This window comes from Dysidea avara, chromosome 8 (assembly GCF_963678975.1).
Source record: "Dysidea avara chromosome 8, odDysAvar1.4, whole genome shotgun sequence".
In the NCBI taxonomy this organism is placed as follows: domain Eukaryota; kingdom Metazoa; phylum Porifera; class Demospongiae; order Dictyoceratida; family Dysideidae; genus Dysidea; species Dysidea avara.
In genome coordinates, this window is record NC_089279.1 from 14,043,276 (window position 1) to 14,070,242 (window position 26,967).

General features: G+C 38.9%; 2 protein-coding genes across 2 annotated transcripts in view; one reads left to right on the top strand and one right to left on the bottom strand.

Moving 5' to 3' along the window:
• Positions 1 to 11,718, bottom strand: part of LOC136262912 (uncharacterized) — a 102,817-nt gene extending 91,099 nt beyond the window's left edge. The window contains exons 1-3 of the mRNA XM_066057327.1: positions 11,626 to 11,718; positions 6,053 to 6,295; positions 4,622 to 5,101 (exon numbers count right to left, since the gene is read on the bottom strand). Coding sequence (XP_065913399.1) covers positions 4,622 to 5,101; positions 6,053 to 6,254 — 682 coding nt within the window. The 5' untranslated portion in view covers positions 6,255 to 6,295; positions 11,626 to 11,718. The remainder of the gene's footprint in view (positions 1 to 4,621; positions 5,102 to 6,052; positions 6,296 to 11,625) is intronic.
• A 23-nt stretch (positions 11,719 to 11,741) lies between these two features.
• LOC136262914 (uncharacterized) lies at positions 11,742 to 12,624 on the top strand. The gene has a single exon (XM_066057330.1). It carries the CDS (start codon positions 11,914 to 11,916, stop codon positions 12,583 to 12,585), a length of 672 nt encoding a protein of 223 aa, XP_065913402.1. The 5' UTR covers positions 11,742 to 11,913; the 3' UTR covers positions 12,586 to 12,624.
• The last annotated feature ends 14,343 nt before the right edge of the window (positions 12,625 to 26,967 follow it).

Below are 26,967 nucleotides of genomic sequence, written 5' to 3' on the forward strand. Positions count from 1 at the left end.
CTCGTGCTAGTGCCATGCCGTGTCGTGCCATGCTGTGCTAGAAGTCTAGTGTAAACGCACTATTAGTTTCACCTAACCTATACTGCCTCATCGTCGTTAAGGGGAAATTGAGGCTGTTATTTGGGTGATATTATTTCATGGGCCACGCCTACTCCTTTGTGGTCGCTACTATACACTACTTTTGTAGTGTATGATAGAACAGTCATTTGGAGTGTGGATAGCCGATTTCACACTATATATGACTTGTTGCGGTAAACTACAACCTTGGTGCTTATTTTTATCATTGCTTCTGACTGCATGCAACAATCAGGATTTTATCCATTTTGCCCAAGCTGTAAAACCAACCAGATATTACTCCTTTCTAACTTGAGAGAATTTTTTAACAGCACACCTGATACAAAAAGGAGTAGAAAGCAAGCATAGATCAATGAAAATAATCATTTTTCACGTGTGGCCATAGAAATCAGTTGCGTGCCTCCCCTAAACATGTAGGCAACATGGTGCGTGGGCAGATTAAAGGTGCCTACACCTGTAATGTAGCCCGGCTGGTCACTTGCCTGGGCTACATTCAAATGTAGCCCTAGCTGTGACATTTATGTAACAACTTTTTTGGTTGTTCTGATTGTGGCGTTTGACATAGGTCTGACATGTAATCAACAAATTAATGGCGTACAGTTAGTGAGTTGCATACTACAGAAGGTGAAATGAATGGCAAGAGATTAGTTACATTTTAAGCAAACAAATAATTATCGTTTAGGTGTTGGTGGAGCGAAGCTATGTGGTATGCTAAAATAATATAGTCAAGCACTAAATGCCACTCATATTACTGTAATCAATACTAATAGTGGTTATTATGTATTTCAATACTTATAATCTACCTTACCAACACCCCAATGGTTTCTCTCCAGTCGAAAGTACAATGCTTGTGGCCATAGTTAGTATTAAAGAAACTGGTGCGCTGCAATGCAAATGACTGTTTACTGAGTACTATGATCAAAACCCATAGTATCAAGACACAAGGTAGTGTGTCGTGCAGCCCAAGAAGCCGGCGCACCACACCGTGAGTATATTAACAGGAAGAAAGAAAACACAATCTTCTCACCTATGTAGCTCTGTGATCCCTAATCCAATTGGAACCAAATTTGCTACAGAAGTGCCAGCCAGCCATTTTCGAACAAAGTTTCATTATAATTTCTTCGTTTCTTTTCTTCTTCATTTTGCACACTTCGCAAAATCCGCCATAAAACATGAATGCGTGTTCGGATTGGGCTGAAATTTTGCACACTTAAAGGGCTCATTAAGGCAGATCTCTGTACCACCTTTGGTAGGAATCCGATGACCATTCATGGAGTTATGACCGATTATTTGCATAAAATAAGGTCGAAGGTCTGTCATGCCTACAGGGTAAACCCTTTGGAGGAATGAGTTGAAAATTGATATGTAGATAGAGTAACCAGCGTAGGAGTGCCTTTTTGTAGTTTGAAAGGAATCGAGATAAAGACCATGGAGATATGACACAAAACCCAACCTGTGTCAAAATTACGCGATCAGTTTTCACGTCTACCAGGCAAACCGCTTAGAGCAATGAGCTGAAAATCGGTGTGTAGCTGGAATACTCATCATAGAAAGTCCTTGCAATAGTACAGAAGAATCGGATTACAAACTACTGAGTTATGATTCAAAACGCAACTACGTGTAGCAAATGCGAGATACTCTAATAGAACAGTCACCCTGATAAAGCATTCAGCTAGGTTTAGAACTTACTCCATTATAGAATTATATTACATTGCAAGTTATTCTGTGGGGAATTCAGCTACAAACAGTTAATCTGATAGACAATTCAGCTACAGGCAAGTCACCCTGTAGAGAGTTCATCTAGAAACAAATCACCCTGTAGAGAGATCAGTTAGAAGAAGTCACCTTGTAGAGAGTTCAGCTACAAAGAAATCATCATGTAGAGAGTTCAGCTGCAAACAAATCACCCTGTAAAGAGATCAGCTAGAAGAAGTCACCTTATAGAGTGTTCAGTTACAAAGAAACCACCATGTAGAGAGTTCTGTAATAAATATAAAGTATTTAACATCTGTTTCATCTTTTCTTCCTCCTGTGGTAAAGAAAAAAAGATTGGTTAAAAAAGCCCCAAAGCCGATCATAGACCAGCTTTGGGGTATACAAATACAAAAAGAAGTGAAATCTAATCCAAAACAGCCAAGCTGTAAAAAAAGAGTGTGGCTCTCAGAAAGGCTATGGTGAAAAAAGATGTGAAATCCAAGGTGGCGGCCAAGAAATGGCTGTGATGGTAGGTTAATGGTAAAAATTTTAATAACGACAATTCAGGTGAATTTTGTACCAAGACCAAGCGGCACCAAATTCACCTGAATTGTTGTTATTAAAATTTTATCAATAACCTACTATCACAGCCATTTCTTGGTCGCCACCTTGGATTTCACATCTTTTTTCACCTTAGCCTTTCTGAGGGCCGCACTCTTTTTTTACAGCTTGGCTGTTTTGGATTAGATATAATATAAGATCGCGCAATAAGTCCTGAACTCTTAGCAAAAGCTGATGATTCACTGCTAAAAATTGTGTTGCATATTAGCTGTAACATTGGACAGCCTGATATGTATGCCCTCAGCCCATGGGTTGTCAGGCGTACATATCAGGCAAAGCCCTCATTGTCCATTGTAGATCTATTACTTGTTGTGATCCATGAAGACAAAACAAATGGAAATTAAGATGACCACTATATCATGAATATGTTTGGGGGAACAGTTATATAAATAAATCGTAAAATGAAACCACAGAAATCAACAAACTAAATGTACAAACCAACTCAGTAAAATGATCAACAAACAAAACAAACAAACAACAAACAAACTCGAGAACCTATTGATTAATATACCAAGTTCCATTTAGTTCCACTATAATTGAACATGTGTTTAGTATTGATAAATACTCCAATTGAACAGTCACTTTGGAATTCAAATAATCGAGGTGTTTGGATAACAGAAAATCCACAGTAGTTCTAAAGACACCAGTGTATCAAATGTGTTTACTTTTACATGTAGCAAGTTCCGTTCCTTATATATTGTCTGTAGAACTTGTACAGCTAACTATTGCAGGTCAGTATCACACAAACAGAAGTGTGTAATGCTCGGTTGTGTGCAGCTAAACACTATTAGTAGTGTTAGTCACAACAGCATACAAACGTATACATGTAGTACAATTGAGAGTATATAATGGTAACCAAGAGTATCGAACGGGTGTATTACCCCGTGATTAATGATTGCGTAAAGTAACACGGATATTTCAGTAATTGTTAGTTTATATTGCCATTAAGGTTTCCCAATTCAGCCACTAAACTAAGCGAAAACATGATAGCATTAAAGGGGATTGGCTAATGTTAAAGCTCTGGCACTGCCAAACAGATCCCTGAAGGCGTGGCAACACGCTCGTTTGTGCAATCGTTGTTTTAGTGAGCTGGGGTTATCTTGAGTCCTTACTACACTCTCCTTGTATAGTAACTGTTGAATACTTCATTGAATAACACGGAAAACTGGTATACAAAGACCTGTTGCCACGTATGCATTTCAAATTACGATTTTGCGTGAAAGGAACAATTAATATTTCAAAACATCCATGTTACTTTACGCAATCATTAATCACAGCTAAGTGTATTCGCCCGAGGTGATTATGTGCCATTCCGAAGGTCTCTAAAATAGCGAAGATACCATGGATTTGGGTGATAGCCGACTATGGCTTGTGCGGCTCTGTTCACTGCACGTGACAAATAAGTTTGTCACGGGTATCTAACCAGTTTAGATACCTACCCCGAGTATCTATTTGATTTTAAATACCTCATTAACGACCAAACTTCAAAGCATACTATGCGTACCATAGTCTAATACACCGTTCGACACTCTTGGTTTCTATTATATACTCTCGGCACAATGTACCGTATGACAACAAATATTGGCGAAGCTAATATTTGGCGATTTGCTATAAAATTGCAGTTGGCGAAATGCTCTCACTGAACAATTGGCGAATGGCGTAAGTACGATGCTGTACTGGCTCGCTTTGACGCCGTATTGTACTGCTCAAATTTCTTTCGTAGCCGCACCCACTTGCAGGATTATTTGTTGTCTGTAGGCATACTCGCCCATTTATCAATGGCTGCACACGAATTCATGTCTGCTGCTGTCTGCAACCTTACGTGGGGCCACGCCCACTAATCGAGTATGATTTTTAATCTAGTCAGTAAGCCACACCCATTTGCATGCGTGGAAACATGCTAATTTACCAGTTTCAGCAGTAGACTATCCACGAAGGTTTGTAAAAAGACCTACTTCAACAACTGCTTGGCCCAAGGTTTATTTGTATCAGTTTAATGTGTTTGTTTATGTGAAAAAAAAAATCATCAACGAGTTTAAAAAAAATATATATATATATATATATATATATATATTGACGAAATTTAAATTTGGCGGATTAGTGACGAATCGCCAATTCGCCAAATTTAGTTCACCGCCAAATTTAATTGATATACGGTATAACAATGAACTGTATAGCATATACTGTATGTGTAGAGGAGGTAAGCAAACATTAGCACACAATAACATACTTGTAACTGGAGGTGGTGATGGACCAGTAGATGCAGCAGCAGGTACTTGCACAGGCAGTCCAACAGGCAATGCATCAACAGTGCTTTCTACCAAGACCTTAACCTGTACATCTCCTTCCTTCTGTTGACTGACAAAGCCTTCAATTTGTGTACCATCTTCCAGAGACACAACATAAACTGGTAACTGGGGTGGTGTAGTTTTGTCTAAAATATTCTCCGATAAGTATCTGCTGGCAGAAGAATTGATGACAATCAGTCCAATAATATTTGATTCAGTGGTAATGTATTCATCCACCACAGCTGTCAGGCTTTCATCCGAGGCACTGAGCTGGTGATATGTGACATGCTCGCTAGGAATGTCACTGCCTGGTTCACAGCACATCTTCCACTCCAGTGGAGTAGCGACAACCCCAGGAGGAGTAGTATAGGTGAATGAAGGACATCTCTTGTCACTTGCACTTCTTAGACGAAACTGAAGGGCTGTTGGAAAATTGTAAGTGATCATACGTACACACAGCAAATCATTAAGTGTCTGCATACAAAACAACTGTTCTACTAGAATATTTAGTTTAAAGATGTCCAGTATGTTATATTAGAATAATTGTATGCTTCTACTTTGTACTTAATTCAGCTTCATAGGATAATTAAAATCTTGAGTACAACGTCACCATTTTGCTATACTGTACTTGCAAAAGTGGTCTCCTACAACCGACCACAGAAACTCACTTGTCACCCATGTAATTATAAATAGTGCATAAACAAATGTACTGCATTTGTTCAATGGTTCAAAGGGTGCATCATTCGAATGACATAAGAGAAGTTCAAATTTTGCGCATGCACAACCTGATCATAGTAGCAAGCAGAAAACCAACTGCTCATCATGCCAAGAATAATTTTTGCCGTGGGCAGTTATGCTTGAGACACTAGAAAGTAATAGAAGGTGGTTGTACTAGGTGTTTGACAAGTTAATTTGCTTGCACCATGAGTGACCATGCCTGCCACCAATCGCGAAGTGCAGATGGGACAAGCTGTTGAGGAAGGATAATCCTGAGTTGTGTACTACAGTAAGGTATTTTAGCAGCAGCTACATCTTGTTTTGTGTTTTCTCCAGCTACTACATCTTGTTAAACAGACGAATAATAGTGTCAACGTGAGAAATTCATGCCAAAGGGAGCCAAAACAAAAACTGGATTAAGCTACAATACACTCAAAATTATGCCACCTACATAATACGTAGCTATAGCACCATACAATATTCATCGAACCTTCGAATGTTGCATTCAAACCTTCGAAGCATAAAATCAACGTTCAGTTATGCACTAATTATAAAAGTGTAGTTGTGCATGTGCATGCATGCGTGTGCGTGTGCTTGCATATATGCATGTGTGTGCATGGGTGTGGGGGTGTGTTTGTCTTAATATAAACACTGACCGTTATGATACTCAAAGGTAGAAATATCAGAGGATCCATCCAATGGATGAGAAATGACAGTTCTACTATCACTACTTCCGAAACGATCATCCGCCATTGGTAGGCTGCTTGGCTGACTGCTACCTGAGCTACTATCAGTTTTAATGGGAGCAAGTGAGGGTTTGGCTGCAGGATACTTACTCCCAGGACTACTGTCAGTCATAACTGAATATGGCACCACACTGTAGTCAATTTACCGTTGACCTAACAATGATAGCAAAGACATGATCATATATAATTTATAAATTCACTAGTTCTATTTCAAAATAATCTGGTAACTGAACTTAAATACAGTGAAACTTCTATATAACAGATACTTTCGGAGCCAGAATTTTTAGGTTTTCTACGTATTTGATGTAATATAGAGGTTTTCCTTTTTTCAAAGGCAATCCGTATTATGGAAGTTTTTTCTGTTGCATCCTTAATTCGAGGAGTTTGTTAAGAGAGGTTCCACTGTACATGTTTGAATTGGGTTCAATAATACACAACCATATGTACACATGCAATTACACAATAAGAGTTGGCTATGATTTTTTGTACAATTTTTTTTGTGAGCACCCATAATTACAGATCAACTTAACATGATCTCTTTGTTATAAAGAAATGGTACCATGAATGCCATGGAATCTAATTTGTGGAATCTAATGCACCTTGGTTGTCAGGTACATACAGGTTGTGTTATTTGAGAAGATGTAAACCAGTATAAAACGTGTCACATACAGGGCTTGCACCAAGTATTGTGAGACAAAAACAACAAAATCATATAACGTCAGACTTTAGTGAGGTTAGAGGTGAAGGCTATAGCTAAATTTTTACTATGTTAGACACCTGTACTGTATATCTGTAGTCAAAAGCCCACTAAGTTTTAATACTCAAAATTAAGATTGCTATTCAACAATTGCTTCTATAACATTATCCTACATCCCTGTAGCATGACAGAAATACTTGTAGGCAAGAGCGAAGTGTTTCTAGTTGTTGAGTCAGCTGAAGCCTGTAATGTGTTTATTGACTATAACTGATTGTCCCATGCCACTCTGAGGGTGGCTTTGATTCTGGTGAACCCTTTAGATGCCAGTGTAATCCAGCTGTCCAGCACTAGCCAGTGCTGGGAGAGGTGGTGGCAAGGGCAGTCCATTTAGCCCAGGGGAAAAACCAAGTAAGTGCATTTGCCACACTCCATACCATTGAAACATGACTCCACAAATTGGTCATGAATTTTAGTAGGATGCCTATTATTACAGGTAACAAAACATCATGGTTTGTCAAGCTTCCTTAGTGTCATGTTAGTGTCACATGAGTGACACATACTGGTACAGTATATGGCCAAGGTATCAGTTACCACAAGATAAGCACATTTCTGTTCCAATAGCAATTTTAACATACCATATAAGAAAGTAATGAAAATATATACAGTAGTAGTCAACTTTATATGGTTTGTCATTTCCTGTTGTTACCATAAATAATGAAGGATTACATCAGCACAAGTGGTGAATAGTGTAAGACACAATATAAACATGCATGTGAGGTGAAAACAAACAACTGAAAAATTTTAGAATCAGGTAATATGTGACCCAGTCTGGGAAACCGGTCTTATCACCCAAGTCAGCAGATAGGATTTTTCACCCTGAACACAAAGTTACATGAATAGACTACCTAATTTCACACTCTAGACTTGAGTGGTCTCTGCTTTTCCCAAACCTAGTGGCGATCCGTACGTGCGGTGTGGGGTCCTAATAGAGCTCTGGTCAGCCTGGGCATGGCTGTATGTGGCTGTACAGCTCCATGGTGTTGAATAAATACCTCTGCTGTGAATTTGCTTTCATTTTAGCCAGTTTTGAGACCTGAATGGCCTATAACTTGGCCTAATTCATCCCTACACCTTCCTTTTCAATTTTTTGAACAGCCTCTTGCCCTCTTTCCGGACCTCCGCCTCCCTCCTCTTTTGGAGCTTGCCTGATACAGTCAACCACGATTTTAAAAAAAACTATCTAAAATGGTGGGAAACTTAGTTGTTGGCTACTTGCACAGTGGATGCTCTGAAAGATAAGGAATTGGTATAAAACGTGTGAAAATTTGGTACACATAGCTTCAACCATTGGCGAGCTACAACACATCAAATACTTAAAATCGGCATTTCTCGATACTTTTAAATAGGTGATAAGACCAGTTTTCCCAGACTGGGTCATATATCATATGTAGACTTCATGTGAGCCAGACCCTGGAGCTAGTTACAGCACTTTCAGCATAAGCCCAAAGTGCAGAAGGTCTATAATCTCACAAGTCAGTCTGTTAAATCGCCTGGTAACATTTTAAGGGAGGTGGAACACATTTTTTAAGAAGAAATATTACAAGCCCACAGTTCAGTATTGCATCATTATATGTGCAAACGATTTCTGCTCTTAAAAAACTGGCTAAAGGTTTTTGTATCTGGCAAGATCCTGGGGAATTTGGACCATGAACTTCTGGGCTAATTGGATTTCATTGTACAGTGTCGTACGTCTAGCACTATGTGAGTAGAACACCTCAATGATTACTGTGTTATACATACTACAAAGGCTTTAAGGCCTAGATTCCACAGGAATGATAAGTCCCTGGGAGGGTTTTGAGACTTGTGAAAATTTTATTGTGTAATTATGTTCAATTGCTGTGAGAAAATATTAAGGTCTACTAAATAGTAGTCACATAAAGGCTGGTGACAAAAGATACATATGCACACACGTATATGTGTACTTATTAACTCTGAAAGAAAAAAATGATTCATAATAGCAAAATTTCTGGCTACAAAGCAATCACAAACAGTACAACTACACTTGTGCCTCTCCAAATAATAGACTGGCCACTACTCCGTGTTACACAGTTTTCTTTACAATAGTATTAATACAGTTTACCATAACAAGAGGGCATAGCCAGGAGGGTTTGCATAAACTCCTTTCTAAGTAGCAGAAATTTTATAACCAACCAATAAACTTCTAGCTTTGGAGTTCTGGTACACACTGGTGGTCCCCTGAGAATCGAATCACACTGATGGTAAAATGCATGAAATCAATATTGTTGGTATATCATGTGAGCAATTGTTCACACAATGCCTTGTGGAAATGGCAGAGAACTGCATGCAAAATACTTATTAGCCCAAACTGAATTTGTGAACATGAGGCATACATGGATTACAAGACTTCCAAATTTACCGAATGATTGTTGACTATGAAGAAGAAAAGCAAGAAATCTGTTTATACTTAGCAAAAGCATTGTAGGCAAAGGGCTTCACGTGTGAAGGAAACTGATGTGCTAGAATAATTATATACACTGTATTTGTTATCAAAGTGAAAACTAGCTGGTCAATAAATATTAGATTAGTCTATAAACTGCATACAGAAGTGTGTAAGTTTCAGCCAGTGCTACCACAGCATCTTAAGGGCACATTTTGTGCATGCATCATTTTCTGTCACAAAATGACAGAAGGGTTGTGAACTGAAGAAAATTACCTGTAGTTGCCGCATGGCAAACTTCCATCAGTTTACAGACTAAATCAGAGCCTAAAATTATGGTAAGACGTCTGCCATTTTCAGACCATTGCTGGGCAATGTCTGAACATTTTAAGAAATACAAGTACACAAAAAAGTGGAATTTTCAACTAGAGTAGGGACCATAGCACATCGATAAAAAGTACTGAAATAAGCTGGAGTAGTACATGACATTAAATCACAATAAGAAATGTTACATCCCTACTGAGTATCTTGAGCACAGAAGGGATATACACTGTAGCACTTCTTATTGTTTTACTATGATTTAATACCGTGCACTACTCCAGCTTGTTTCAGTACTTTTTATCGATATGCTATGGTCCCTACTCTAGTTGAAAATTCCAATTTTTTGTTAACTTTTTTTGTAAATAATTGTTATGACTGGTGAACCCACACATACTGCATCAAAAGAAAGAAATGGTGCCACGTGCCCCAGTTATATCAATTATCATCTGAAAAGTGAAGTATCCATTATGCTTTGTTGTCAGCTATGTTCAACCCTTACACAACATTACGAATCGAGAACTGTTCGAAAACACCTCTGCAATCAAAGTAGCCACTATGAAAAATATGGATGATTTCTGTTGCAAAGGGAAGCCATCATGTGCGTCCACCAAAACGACACTTTTTGCTGTCAGCAAAGATGAATGGGACACAAAGGAGTACACTGGTAAGTCCATGAAGAATGCATTGTACGTACTGTGGTATGCCAAAAGGCACCTTTTGGGCCAAAGCGACGTCAAACAGTGAAAAAATCAAGCCCGTAGCCTTAGCGATTATCGAGTAACGCTTGTCTGAAGAAATCAGCCAGTTACTCAGTCAGTAGAAAATTCCGTTTAATAATTATTTTTTTTAAACTCTGTAGCAACTTGTTGGAAACATCTGAAGGCCTGTTTGGGCTTAGTTTAATAATACTGCCTCGTCGTCATCTGGGAAAAGTGAGGCTGGTTTTTGGGTGATGTTTTTTTCATGGGCCATGCCTACACCTTTGTAGTCCCTACTATACAGTACCATCGTACCGTATGATTTTTGTACAGTACTACTGAGTATGTCCAACTACCTAACTGAATTTGTCCATCATTTCCAAAAATATACTTTTTAGGCCCTGCTAAATACACCCTAATATACGTGGACTACACACCGAAGGATACTACACAACATACACATTGATGACCAGTACAGCCAAACACATAATTTCATATCATTGCTTAATACATACTGAGTCATGTTAATTCAGTTACATTCCATGATCAAAAATTCCAATCAAGGAAGGGTTCATAATACATTTGGTAGTAAGGGATAGTATCTGTGATAGATTCAGCAAGTAGAATATAAGCACCTCACTTTGTTCTTTAAAGTAAAGGCTTCACCATATTCAACACCTATCATTTCTAGCTAGTAGCTACCAGGTATTGTAGTCAACCAACAGAGACATTAATGGTGAACTTTGCGGCAATGTTTGTACAGGATGTTTGATACTCTCCCTTACTTCCTAATATTATGAATTCTCGATACATGTTTGGAGTATTACAGTGTTCCAAAGATACTTACACTTTATACCACAACATACAACATTCGTTATAGACTTTCTGACTCTTCACAATCCACTTCAACACATTGTAATCAAGATGACACATTAGAAAACACATTAAGGTTAAGTGTCAATAAATGCAATAAAGGTTGCAGAACTATCTCATTTGAGGTTCACATGATTGCATGGCAAGATTTCCATTGAGATCATCGCACACCCGCTGACTCATTGCAAACTCTTTGCAATAGATTAAACGATATAAACAAATTACTTAAAGTGCGATTCGCAGTCACAATTTTTACGATTAAGCTACACACCTCAACCTGCAGCAGCTTGCGTCCAGCAACCTTGACCTTTGTTCACCGGGCCAAACAGGAAGTATATTTGAATGTCGTAGACTCGTAGACGTAGACGTACAGTACAAATAGTGCATAACAAGCGCTGGTATACATGCACATAAATACACAAACAAATCAACTTACGGTGGTAACGTTGAGAAAAGCGAACAAGAAATTCTTAGAAGCAAAATAAAAGTCCCTTCACTGATTTAGGTATTAGGGTGCTCTAACTAGAATCCACAAGTGTGATAAACAATCTGGCGGGCGCCCTTATTTTGAAGGGCGACCTTCAAGGGGGTGTCACTCCAATAAGTACTGTACTACGATCTGCGACCGCGGTCAAAATCGATTTACCATGTACCTGTGCAGGAACATGGTTTCTCCCTACACAAGACTGCCTTTCAAGATGCCCTTGCTTTGAGGTATGGCTGGATGCCCTCTCGTACACCTTCCCACTGTGCGTGTGGTACCAACTTTTCTGTTGATCATGCCCTATCTTGTCCAAAGGGTGGATTCCCTTCAATACGCCACAACGAAGTGAGGGATATCACAGCTGAATTGTTATCTGAAGTGTGCCATGATGTGGAGGTTGAGCCTCATCTGCAGCCTCTAAGTGATAAAAGATTTCAACAGAAGACAGCCAACACTCAGGATGGCGCACGCTTGGACATTGCCATGAATGGATTTTGGGGTGGTCGTTATGAAAAATGTTATACGGACGTCAGAGTTTTTAACCCACTTGCACCATCCAACAGTGGAACCACCCTTCAGTCATGTTACAGGAAACACGAAATAACAAAGAAGAGAGCTTATGAGTTGCGAATCCGTGAAGTGGAACACAGTTCTTTTACCCCTCTAGTGTTCTCTGCTTCCGGGGGAATGGGCCATGAAGCCAGTGTTTTTTACAAGCGATTGGCGAGTTTATTGTCTGACAAATGGAATGACCCTTATGCCACAGTACTAGGATGGATTAGATGTAGATTGTCATTTTGTTTACTGCGTTCAGCAATCCAATGCATTAGAGGAGCACGATCTTCACAAGGTCGTTACATCAAAAGTGCTCCTGTGGCCTTGGTGCAATCAGAGACTCAGTTTTTGATTTAAATGTTTAACTGTTATTTGTATATTCTAATCTTATTTTCTTAAAAAAAAAAAAAAAAAAAAAATCGATTTTCGATTTTTACCGTTGACTTTCGTCGAATTTTTGTCTTGACCATGGACCTAGTTCCGTTTATTTTCGCTATATTTTCGTGCACTACTTACTCGCGAAGCTTTGACAGTGCTGGGAAAACAGTTTGACTGTTGTTCTTCGTGAAAAATCGGCCTTGTTCATTGACCTTTAGCTTTGACCGCGGTCGCAGATCGTAGTACAGTGTATATTGGAGTGACACCCCCTTGTACTTGTTTAGGCCACTCCAAGTCATACCTTAGTTTCTGGTCACTCCCAAGCCTACAAATGGATGCGGGCGGGCGGATGATCAGGACTTCAGGACTATAGATTCTACTGTGACCATATACTGCATGGTATTATGATTTGCTCAATTTAGCAAATTCATGTTGATTTTGTTTTTAGTCAAACTTAACCAACAACATAAGTAGTTGTGCTTCGGCAAAAAATGCACTAGGAAAGTTGTTGATGGATCATGGCTAGCTATACACTGATGTATAGCATTTAAGTATATTTATTTATTTATTTATAATATACTAAAGGTAATGTTTTGCTCATGCAGCTACTTATGCTTTCCAAGTGAAATAAATGTCTCATTAGCTATGTCAGGAAAGTATTACTATAACTTATAGCTAAGTTGTTCAAATGATCATGACCCAAAATGAAATTTAACTTCTATTTTCACATCAGAAATTATGTGAAGTCTTAGCCCACTAACTATGCGTTTCCAGCCTTCTATTCAGTAAACCTTGAGAAAAGTAACTGTCAAAGTTTTGAGTCATTGAGTGCTCCAGACTAGTGTTTTTTTTAGTGATCATCTGGGAATGTTTAAACTATAAGGGTTTCTACTTGCCAATCTAATTTTAGTTATGGAAAAGTTTAAGTTTAATTAAGCTCACCGAATGTTGCCGGCTTTCCATACCCCTGTAGTGTTCAGTGATAAGGAATTTGAAGTTACTAGACTAATCATTAGAGGACTACATTTGAATTATAAAGTTAAAGCTATGGCCCATCTGCATGGGCTAGTAGTTAATGCTACTGAAATTACTTTGGTTACAGAAGCATTAGTAACAGTTATAATCTGAACAGCTATATAATCAAGGACAAAACTAGCTATAGTTAGTTAGAAACATTTTATTAGTGTGGCATATATACCTAATATTAGATTTAGAGTTAAGAGTAGTGTGACTGCTCTATTGGAATCCCTGACTGCTCTATTAGAGTATCTCGATCTTTTGCAGTAAAAAATAAGTGTCTTACTGGGTCACATGCACTTAAGCACCTGTAATATTAATAATAGTCCTCATAAACTAGGGTTCCAGGTTTACCATGCGGGCGGGTGACCAGAAACTAAGGTTTGACTTGGTGTGGCCTTAGTTGCGCTACACGTACCTAGTCTGGCGTAGCTAATACGTACCTCAATAAGGCCACACAAACTTAATGATTAGTTTTTCATCGCCTCCCGTACTCAAAAAAGCAGTGCGGGAGGGCGGATTTTATTTTATTTTTTATACTGACTCAGTAGCTAGATAGCTAGCTAAAACGACTCAAAATGCAGTTTTCTTAAACTGCTCTAGCAAGGCACCAACTTTAGAAGGTGCTGGATAGCTACACTCAGCCACCAGTGGTTTTAAAAAATCATTGGTAAGGTAAGAAAAACGGCCATGCGGGCGGGGATGAGAAACTATTTATTTATTTTTTATTAATGCTTTATAGTATAATTATAGTGTGGCCTAATGGCTGTATATTATTACATGTATGGCCTGCATGACAGGTACTACTATTATAAAGTACGTCATCATCTGTGTGGTAATACTACTAAGCTTAAAATTGCCATCTCCACATTAGCTAAGTGTATAGTACAGTGGCGGTGTCACAGTGATATGTGTTTCCCCAAGGTTTCAGTGTGTTCCCCGCACACATATCACTGTCCAGTGAAAATCTCTCAAGTATATAGCTAAAAATTACTTGAACATGAACTTAGCATGCATGTAGCTATGCACGCAAGTATTAGCTCGATAACTGGTGCATATACAAGCGATATAGCTATAATATGCAGTGCAGCTCTTAGAATAGTACTGAATTAAGACCAACTGCTTCTCTTTATTGGTAGCATACACATTCTGTTGTAGCTTACAGATTCACAGACAGCATATAACATGTAGCAGGGTAGATGAATCCTATTTTGTGTGCCAAGAAACGGAAAATTAACCAAACATGGAGGAGACTGATGTGGTACTTGACTAGACATTGGGTAGCCTGCAGTTTGAATCCTGGGGTAGGAGGGATTTTCCTTTCTTTGGCCCATTTTCTGTTTCACCTTCAGTATTGGCGTGCTATAAGTATGTCAAAGTCTACATATTTTAGCTCAAAGGCTGCAGCCGCACTAGTTGCTGTCAGATCTTCATGCTGGACACTGTAAAGTAAAAGTAAAAAGTAAAATTGCTTCATCAAGAATGTAAAATGTACAATTTAAATTTAATATATAATTGACATAGTTATAAACAAATGTCAATGGCTTTTGGTTTCAGCTATTATAGCTATATATAATATAAACAAAACACCAGTAGTAGCAAGCAGAATAGCAACAGAGTAACAGCAAGCATGTATAGCTTGTGTAATAGCAGCAATAACAATAGCATCTAGCAGTATAAGCAGTATTATAGCTATGGTATAGCTATAAAAATAGCATGAGTATAATTATGTTTCTGGTCAACCGCCCGCATCCTTTTTTTGGGAATGTGAAATTTCAGAAATACACGGGGAAAATGCCCGCATCAGATTTTTAAAAAAGCCAGATTTCAGAAGCAAATATTGGGCTGCAACAAAGATGCTAAATCAAACTACTTAAGTATCATAATTTACATGAAAACCTGCAAGAAATAGGCATAGTACATAGTACGGATAGATATACTCTAATAGAACAGTCAGTAAATCACAAAAATACTCTAACTGACAGTCACTTCATTGATATTTTGTTGCTGAATTCCGCCCGCCCGCATCTAAAACTAAACTTCAAATGACCAGAAACATAAAAACAAATTGGAGTGGCCTAATAGATCTACAGCTACAGCTAGTAGCAGTAGAGGCAGTAAGCGGTGACTGCAGTGTTTTAACTACTGTGATCTAGAAATTTTCAGAGGGGGTTTCAGATTCCGCTCAACCTCAGCCTATATATAGCTGTAATGCACCTATCAATGTATTGCCCCCCCCCCCCTCGGGCATATATGGGGCTATAGTGGGGATTTGACACAGCCAAATGTCAAATGCCCCATAGTAGGGCAAACCTATCGTGTCAAATCCCCACTGTTGGCCCCAGTTGTAAAAGGGGAGTTTACTCAGTCGGGACTTGGCATGCATACTGAGCGTAGAAAGTTACAACAAAAAAAAAAACTCAGGCACTTACTGAACGATCGTCAAATGCCCCATAGTGGGGCAGCAGTTTCATGTAAATTTCCCCTGTAAAGCCCCACTTATGCCCGAAGGGGGGGGGGGGGCAACACATTGATAGGTGCATAAGTCGTAAGACTAAACTATGAAAAAAAAATTTAAAGAAGGTCACAACCTGCTGTTGAACACCGTAATTGTGATTTAACAGGCAAAAGTATGAAGTTTCACCAATAGAAAGTCCTACTATAACACACTATACATAACTCGTGGTGATTTTATCACCCACACGACGGGCAGTAGTCAATAAATTTGGGACGCGCACGCTATTCTCAGAGCTGGGGGTTTCAGCTGAAACCTCGAACCTACTGCTATATACTATAGCTACTGCTATACTATTGCTACACTGCAGTCACTGCTCAAGGGCGGATTTCTTAGCTTTTATAAAGTTCACAAGGCTGCAACATCTGAGGGCTGTTCGTTTTTGTTTCCCTTACTTGATCAAATCCCATGCTACATTTGTATAAATCTAGCAGCTTTGGAGTTTGCACTATCAAATCCCTTGAAGCTCAACTTTAAGCTTAAATGATACTGCAGCATTTATGTTGTCATGATCATTGTGTGCTAAAAAGGGGTTAGTTGTGGCCAAGAACTAGTTGCATTTGTAGACTAGTTGTAAAACAATAGATGGATACATCATTTTAAAAGGTAGATTGAAATAGCAATCTGCACTTCAGAACAGTGGCTACATATGAAGTAGATCCAATCCTGTGTTTTAAATATTCTCCATGACCTTACATCAAGACACACGGTAGTGTGTCCTGAGGCCCAAGAAGTCGGCGCGCCACACCGTGAGTATATATTAACAGGAAGAAAGAAAACGCAGTTTTCACACCTATGTAGCTCTGTGATCCCTTATCCGATTGGAACCAAATTTGCTAGAGACGTGCCACCCAGTTAGTGGAGTCTACATACCAAATTTGAAGAAAATCGCTTCAACCGTTTCCGAGATACGAGCGAACACAATTTCGTTTTAATTTCTTCGTTTTTTTCTTCTTCATTTCCTTCATTTCGTACACTTCGCAAAATTCGCCATAAAACACGAATTCGTGCTCGGATTGGGCTGAAATTTGGCACACTTAAAGGGCTCATTAAGGCGGATCTCCGTACCAACTCTGGTAGGAATCCGTTGAACATTCACGGAGTTATGACCGATTATTTGTGTAAAAATAGGTCGAAGGTCTGTCACGCCTACAGGGTAAACCCCTTGGAGGAATCAGTTGAAAATTGATATGTAGATGGAGCAACCATCGTAGGAGTGCCTTTTTGTGGTTTGAAAGGAATCGGGATAAAGACCATGGAGATATGACACAAAACCCAACCTGTGTCAAAATTACGCGATCGATTTTTATGAATAAAAAAAAACTATTAGTTTTCGTGTCTACCAGGCAAAGCGCTTAGAGCAACGAGCTGAAAATCAGTATGCAGCTGGAATAATCATCATAGAAAGTCCTTGCAGTAGTACAGAAGAATCGGATTACAAATCACTGAGTTATGATTCGAAAGGCAACTAGGTGCAGCAAATGCGAGATCGAGATACTCTAATAGAACAGTCACCCTAATAAAGCATTCAGCTGCATTTATAATTTACTCAGTTATATTACATTGCAAGTTATTCTGTAGGGAATTCAGCTACAAACAAGTCACCCTGTAGTCAGATCAGCTAGAAGAAGGTACCTAATAGAGAGTTCAGCTACAAAGAAGCCATCATGTAGAGAGTTCAGCTCAAATAAATCACCCTGTAGAGAATTTAGCTACAAACAAATTGCCCTGTAGAGAGATCAGCTAGAAGAAGTTACCTTGTAGAGAGTTCAGCTACAAAGAAACAATCATACAAAGAGTTTAGCTGCAAACAAATCACCCAGTAGAAAGTTCCGCTATGAACAGATCACACTGTAGAGAGTTCAGTTAGAAACAAGTCATCCTGTAGAGAGATCAGCTAGAAGAAGTCACCTTGTAGAGAGTTCAGTTACAAAGAAACAATCATGCAAAGAGTTTAGCTGCAAACAAATCACCCAGTAGAAAGTTCCGCTATGAACAGATCACATTGTAGAGAGTTCAGTTAGAAACAAGTCATCCTGTAGATATATCAAATCAAAAACAGCCAAGCTGTAAAAAAAATTTTAATAACGACAATTCGGGTGAATTTGGTGCCACTTGGTCAATTGGCACAAAATTCACCTGAATTGTCGTTATTAAAATTTTTACCATTAACCTACCATCACAGCCATTTCTTGGCCGCCACCTTGGATTTCACATCTTTTTTCACCATAGCCTTTTCAAGGGCCGCACTACTTTTTTTACAGCTTGGCTGTTTTTGATTAGATTTCACTTCTTTTTGTATTTGTATACCCCAAAGCTGGCCTATGGCCAGCTTTGGGGCTTTTTAACCTATATTTTTTTCTTTACCACAGGAAAAAGAAAAAGATGAAGCAGATTTTATAAATATTTTAACTCATTTTGATTTTATCAGTAAATGTACAAATTATATATATAATGCATATATTTATTACATGTCGATTAATCCCCACAGGATAATTTGCAGCTGATCTCTCTACTGGGTGACTTGAAATGTAGCTGAACTCTCTACAGGGTGATTTGCTTGTACGTAGATGAACTCTTTACAGGATTCTCTCTACAGGGTGACTTGACTCTAGCTGAACTCTCTGCAGGGTTATCTGTTTATAGTTGAATTCTCTACAGGGTGATTTGTTTGCAGCTGAACTCTTTACAAGGTAACTTCTTCTAGCTGATCTGTCTACAGGGTGACTTGTTTCTAGCTGGTCTCTCTAGAGGGCGATTTGTTTGTAGCTGAATTCTCTACAGGGTGATTTATTTGCAGCTGAACTCTCTACATGGTGGTTGCTTTGTAGCTGAACTCTCTAAAAGGTGACTTGAACTCCCTACAGGATGATTTGTTTGCAGCTAAACTCTCTACATGATGATTTCTTTGTAGCTGAACTCTCTACAGGGTGATTTGTTTGTAACTGAACTCCCTACAAGGTAACTTATTCTAACTGATCTTTCTACAGGGCGATTTGTTTGTAGCTGAGTTCTCTACAGGGTGATTTGTTTGCAGCTGAACTCTCTACATGGTAGTTTCTTTGTAGCTGAACTCTCTATAATGTGACTTCTTTTAGCTGAACTCTCTATAGGGTGACTTGTTTCTAGCTGAACTCTCTACAGGGGATTTGTTTGCAGCTGAACTCTCTACATGGTGGTTTCTTTGTAACTGAACTCTCTACAAGGTAACTTCTTCTAGCTGATCTTTCTACAGGGTGATTTGTTTGTAGCTGAATTCTCTACAGGGTGATTTATTTGCAGCTGAACTCTCTACAAGGTGACTTCCTCTAACTGAACTCTCTACAGAGTGATTGTTTTTTTTTTGCAGCTGAACTCTCTACATGATGGTTTCTTTGTAGTTGAACTCTCTACAAGGTAATTTCTTCTAGCTGATCTCTCTACAGGGTGATTTGTTTGCAGCTGAACTCTCTACATGGTGGTTTCTTTGTAACTGAACTCTCTACAGGGTGATTTGTTTGTAGCTGAACTCTCTACAGGGTGATCTGTTCATAGCTGAACTCTCTACAGGGTGATTTGTTTGCAGCTGAATTCTCTACATGGTGGTTTCTTTGTAGCTGCAAGGTAACATCTTCTAGCTGATCTTTTTACAGGGCATATTTGTTTGTAGCTGAGTTCTCTACAGGGTGATTTGTTTGCAGCTGAACTCTCTACATGGTAGTTTCTTTGTAGCTGAACTCTCTACAATGTGACTTTCTTCTAGCTGAACTCTCTACAGGGTGACTTGTTTCTAGCTGATCTCTCTACAGGGTGACTTGTTTCTAGCTGAACTCTCTACAGGTCATTTGTTTGCAGCTGAACTCTCTACATGGTGGCTTCTTTGTAACTGAACTCTCTACAGGGTGATTTGTTTGTAGCTGAACTCTCTACAGGGTGATCTGTTCGTAGCTGAACTACTCTCTACAGGGTGATTTGTTTGCAGCTGAACTCTCTACATGGTGGTTTCTTTGTAGCTGAACTCTCTACAAGGTGACTTCTAGCTGAACTCTCTACAGAGTGATTGTTTTTTTTTTGCAGCCTAACTCTCTATATGATGGTTTCTTTGTAGTTGAACTCTCTACAGGTGATTTCTTCTAGCTGATCTCTCTACAGGGTGATTTGTTTGCAGCTGAACTCTCTACATGGTGGTTTCTTTGTAACTGAACTCTCTACAGGGTGATTTGTTTGTAGCTGAACTCTCTACAGGGTGATCTGTTCATAGCTGAACTCTCTACAGGGTGATTTGTTTGCAGCTGAATTCTCTACATGGTGGTTTCTTTGTAGCTGCAAGGTAACATCTTCTAGCTGATCTTTTTACAGGGCATATTTGTTTGTAGCTGAGTTCTCTACAGGGTGATTTGTTTGCAGCTGAACTCTCTACATGGTAGTTTCTTTGTAGCTGAACTCTCTACAATGTGACTTTCTTCTAGCTGAACTCTCTACAGGGTGACTTGTTTCTAGCTGATCTCTCTACAGGGTGACTTGTTTCTAGCTGAACTCTCTACAGGTCATTTGTTTGCAGCTGAACTCTCTACATGGTGGCTTCTTTGTAACTGAACTCTCTACAGGGTGATTTGTTTGTAGCTGAACTCTCTACAGGGTGATCTGTTCGTAGCTGAACTACTCTCTACAGGGTGATTTGTTTGCAGCTGAACTCTCTACATGGTGGTTTCTTTGTAGCTGAACTCTCTACAAGGTGACTTCTAGCTGAACTCTCTACAGAGTGATTGTTTTTTTTTTGCAGCCTAACTCTCTATATGATGGTTTCTTTGTAGTTGAACTCTCTACAGGTGATTTCTTCTAGCTGATCTCTCTACAGGGTGATTTGTTTGCAGCTGAACTCTCTACATGGTGGTTTCTTTGTAACTGAACTCTCTACAGGGTGATTTGTTTGTAGCTGAACTCTCTACAGGGTGATCTGTTCGTAGCTGAACTCTCTACAGGGTGATTTGTTTGCAGCTGAACTCTCTACATGGTGGTTTCTTTGTAGCTGCAAGGTAACTTCTTCTAGCTGATCTTATTACAGGGCATATTTGTTTGTAGCTGAGTTCTCTACAGGGTGATTTGTTTGCAGCTGAACTCTCTACATGGTAGTTTCTTTGTAGCTGAACTCTCTATAATGTGACTTCTTTTAGCTGAACTCTCTACAGGGTGACTTGTTTCTAGCTGAACTCTCTACAGGGGATTTGTTTGCAGCTGAACTCTCTACATGGTGGTTTCTTTGTAACTGAACTCTCTACAAGGTAACTTCTTCTAGCTGATCTTTCTACAGGGTGATTTGTTTGTAGCTGAATTCTCTACAGGGTGATTTATTTGCAGCTGAACTCTCTACAAGGTGACTTCCTCTAACTGAACTCTCTACAGAGTGATTGTTTTTTTTTTTGCAGCTGAACGCTCTACATGATGGTTTCTTTGTAGTTGAACTCTCTACAAGGTAATTTCTTCTAGCTGATCTCTCTACAGGGTGATTTGTTTGCAGCTGAACTCTCTACATGGTGGTTTCTTTGTAACTGAACTCTCTACAGGGTGGTTTGTTTGTAGCTGAACTCTCTACAGGGTGATCTGTTCATAGCTGAACTCTCTACAGGGTGATTTGTTTGCAGCTGAATTCTCTACATGGTGGTTTCTTTGTAGCTGCAAGGTAACATCTTCTAGCTGATCTTTTTACAGGGCATATTTGTTTGTAGCTGAGTTCTCTACAGGGTGATTTGTTTGCAGCTGAACTCTCTACATGGTAGTTTCTTTGTAGCTGTAGTTTCTTTGTAGCTGAACTCTCTACAATGTGACTTCTTCTAGCTGAACTCTCTACAAGGTAACTTCTTCTAGCTGATCTTATTACAGGGCATATTTGTTTGTAGCTGAGCTCTCTACAGGGTGATTTGTTTGCAGCTGAACTCTCTACATGGTAGTTTCTTTGTAGCTGTAGTTTCTTTGTAGCTGAACTCTCTACAATGTGACTTCTTCTAGCTGAACTCTCTACAGGGTGACTTGTTTCTAGCTGATCTCTCTACAGGGTGACTTGTTTCTAGCTGAAATCTCTACAGGTCATTTGTTTGCAGCTGAACTCTCTACATGGTGGTTTCTTTGTAACTGAACTCTCTACAGGGTGATTTGTTTGTAGCTGAACTCTCTACAGGGTGATCTGTTCGTAGCTGAAGGGTTATCATCTGCTACCATACAGTTGATTAGTCATCTGGTTATCATCTGCTACCATACAGTTGATTAGACTAAAACGCTTGTGTTATAAAAAACTTAAAAAAAAAGATTTTTACACCTACCATTCAAGCTAAGTATAAACATTTACGAAACAAAGTTAGATCTGCTACCAGACTTGATTTTAAAACTTATGCTGATTCTATCACTAATAATCTTTATCGTGGACAAAAGGCTTTCTGGAACTGGATTAACAAGTTTAGATGTTGTCGATTTCCAATTCCTTCAATTCATCATGATGGTGAGGTTATTACAGATGACTACACTAAAGCTGATTTGTTCAATAAGTATTTTGTTTCAGTTTTTACTAAGGAGAATCTTTCAAGTTTACCAAGTACTTCTTCCTACTGTTCAGATTGTTACTTGGATAATATGCAGGTCACCTCATCTGAAGTGTTTTCTGAACTATCTACTTTGAATACCAACAAGGCTTGTGGACCTGATGGGATCTGTCCTCGTCTTCTGAAGGAAGGTGCTGAACAACTGGCCAATCCTTTGGCTGCTCTTTTCAATAAATCGCTGGCAGATGGCTTACTTCTAAATGATTGGGTTAGTGTTAATATAACACCTGTTTTCAAAAAAGGTAACAAGCACCGTGTCTGTAATTATCGTCCCATTAGCTTAACCTGTATTTTGGTTAAAGTTCTGGAGAGAATCATTTTTAACAAACTTTATTCTTTGCTGGAGTCTCACCAGGTTCTATGCAATGCTCAATTTGGCTTCACGAAAAAACGTTCTACTACATCCTTGCTTTTGTCAGCCGTAAATGACTGGGCTTTTAATCTTAACGCCAAGCTCAGCATTCATTGTGTTTCCTTGGATTTTGCGAAAGCCTTCGATTCAGTACCTCATCAACGTTTACTATTGAAGTTAAAGGCTTATGGTATTAATGGTTCCATGCTTAAATGGTTTTCTTCATTTGTCACTACCAGGAGGCAGCGAGTTGTCATAAACGGTTGTGCTTCTGATTGGTCTCCAGTCTCATTTGGGGTCCCTCAAGGCTCCATCCTGGGACCATTACTTTTTATTTTGTATATTAATGATTTACCATCTGCTGTTAGCTCCACAATGAAAATATTTGCTGATGATGTAGCTATGTATTGCTCAGTTGATTCTCCATCTGACTGTATTGCCTTTCAACATGACCTAGATATGATAACTGATTGGTGTTCTAAATGGTAGATGCAATTGAATCCTTCCAAGTGTGAACTTCTGTGCAAACATACACCTACAAAGCCGCTCTATTGTATCAATAACTATCTTCTCCATTGGGCCAGGTCTGTTAAGTACTTGGGGGTTATTGTAGACACCAAACTTTCATGGAATAGCAATGTTTCACACATTTCCAAGAAAGCTACTAGAGTATTAAATCTCCTACGCCCTCATATGTTCACCTGTAAAGCTTCTTCAAAACAAAAGGCCTTTAGGTCACTTTTAATTCCTATTCTGGATTATGCAAGTACTGTGTGAAATCCACACACTCATAAAAACTCCATTGCCCTTGAACGAGTACAAAACTGTGGTTCTTGCTGGATTTGTGGCGGCAGATTTTGTCCTAGGACCTATAAATGGTCTAAATCATCTGAGGAATGCTGTACAGAGCTATCATGGCCATCTCTTTCCACCCGACGTAAATATCTGTCATTGACAATTATCTATGATATTCTTCACCATCATATATCTATAAAGTTTAGCGATTACTTCACTTTTTCTTCTGCTGCCTCTACCAGATCACACTCATTGTCTATTCTATGCAAGCAGTCCTCCATAAACTCTTACCGTTACTCCTTTTTTGTGAACAGTGTTTTTTGGTGGAACTCCATCCCATTTGAGATTCTGTCAACTACACGCCGCACTACTTTTAGGCGAATGTTATACAATTTTCTTTTTGTTTCTGATTAAGTCATGTATGTTTTTAATGTAGGCTTTTATTTCAATGTACTGTAATTGTCTTTGTAATGTATCATTAGTCGTTTGGTTTTGTATTGTATTGTTTTTGTAGGTGGTACTCATATAGGCATATTTGCTTTTTGTATTCACCTTACCTTTTGGTTAAACTAATAAAAATAAAAATAAATAAAATAAATCATGTCCATTCCGAGGCATACATTCAGCAACAACTCGCAGCCGATTCGCCTCCACTTGTTACGCACAGAGGCTAGTCATATCACCAACCCACCGCTTCAGGAAGAACCATTAAGATGGTAGCCTCGACTTTGTCACTATCCCTTGTTCTTATTTTCACGTGAAACATCACGCAAAATATCACGTGAGTCCTTGAGGGAAATTTGAACGGTTTGAACAAGTTTTCTCTTAGCAAGTCACTTTTAGTAGCGCTTCTAAACACTGAACTTGAAGCTTTTGCTACTGATTTAGCTAGCTAATCTGATACTCAGGTGAAGATGTTATTATGCATGCATGCTTGCAGTGTCTCCTATGTAATATAATAGCCAATCTTCAGTACTGAACTGTATGTTCTCCATTCAACAAAAAGTAGTGATATCCTGTGCCAAAAACAGCCCAGCTGTAAAAAAAGGCGAGGCCAAGAATGCACAAGTACATGTTCATGGAGTAACTACAACCAAAAGACATGATATCAAAATCTGGCCAAGAAAGCATTCACAGTATAGGCACTTTTGTGCATTCGTTTTCTATATGCTTCACATTATCACATCCAGCTAGCTGTACATGTGTGCTTGCAATATAAACAATACTAGTCTACTGAGATGATAAAAGATATTACACTGCATTGTTACCAAAATTAATTTAACTAAAAATTTACAATTGGTCTCTACTTGGCCATCTTTTTATTTTAATATGCAATGCAAAAAGATGGCCAAGTAGAAACCAAATGTAAATTTTTAGTTAAATTAATTTTGGTAACAATGCAGTGTAATCAAGACACACGGTAGTGTGTCGTGCGGCCCAAGAAGCCGGCGCGCCACACCCGTGAGTATATTGACAGGAAGAACGAAAATGTCATTTTCACACCTTTGTATCTCAGTGATCACTTATCTGATTGGAACCAAATTTGCTACACAGTTGCCCGCCAGCCAGGGGAGTCTACATTCCAAATTTGAAGGACATCGCTCCTGCCATTTCCGAGATATTCAAACGCAAATTCCACTCAACATACTCAATGTCTGATTCCATTATACCTCATGTAGATTCTCACAAGGATCTTGGCGTGATACTATCTGAAGATCTGAGCTGGGAGAAACATCATAAAACCATCATTGCCCGTGCTTACAGAACACTTGGTCTAATTCGACGGACATTTGTCTGCAATCATTCACCTACTACCTTGGTTAGATTGTACGTATCCTTGGTAAGATCACAATTACTTTACTGTACTCAGATCTGGCGACCACATTTGATGAAAGACATTGTTAACCTTGAGAGAATCCAACGCCGAGCCACTAAACACATCCTCAATGACTACACCAGCTGCTACAAAGATCGTCTAATTAACCTGAAGCTCCTTCCCCTCATATACATATTTGAACTGCAGGACATACTGTTTGCTATCAAGTCACTAAAGTCACCAACCTACCAGTTCAACATCAACAACTTTATCAGTTTCAACTCTTCTACTACTAGGGCTGGAGCAAGCAATAAACTCTTGATACCTCATCACCTTAACAACACAGCTCGACATTCTTATTTCCATCGGTTACCATCTTTGTGGAATGCCATGCCGATAATGGATATAAACACATCATATTTTACTCTCAAATCTAAGCTTAAATCATTCTTATGGAATCACTTTCTAATGAAATTTGACGAGAGCAACAACTGTACCTTTCACTTCCTTTGTCCTTGCAGAACCTGTCATCAATCCAGACCTCCAGTCACAAACTTCAAACATTTATAATTAATCAACATAACATTGTATAATTGTAGATAATTTTGTACTTAGGCAGGCTGATGGTGCAAGTTACCATCAGACCTTTGGTGTCACTTTTCACCATAAAGCATTAAATAAATAAATAAATATGAGCTGCCAAAGTTTCGTTTTTTTTTTCTTCGTTTTTTTTTCTCTTCTTCGTCTTTTCGCACACTTGCAAAAATTGCTATAAGAAGCAAACGCGTACTCCGATCGCCATGAAATTTGGCACACAGAAAGGGAGTCCAAAGGCGAATCCTAGCATCAAATTTGGTAGAAATCCGATGCATGGTTCAGGAGTTATGACCGATTATTCGCGTAAAACAAGATCGATTTGTTGTCACACCTACAGGGTAAACCGCTCCATGGAATGAGTTGAAAATTGCTATGTAGATGGAGTAACCATTGTAGGAGTGTCTTTTGGTGGTTTGAAAGGAATCGAGATAAAGACCATGGAGATATGACACAAAACCCAACCTGTGTCACAATTACGCGAGTGATTTTTATGAATAAAAAAGTATTAGTTTTCACGCCTACTAGGCAAACCGCTTAGAGCAATGAGCTGAAAATTGGTGTATAGCTGGAATAATCTTCATAGAAAGTCCTTGCAGTAGTACAGAAGAATCGGATTACAAACCACTGAGTTATGATTCTAAAGCCAACCCGTGTAGCAAATGCGAGATCGAGATACTCTAATAGAACAGTCACCCTA

Coding starts and splice junctions, on each gene's coding strand:
- LOC136262914 (XM_066057330.1), top strand. CDS start 11,914: ATGCCCTCTCGTACACCTTCCCACTGTGCGTGTGGTACCAACTTTTCT.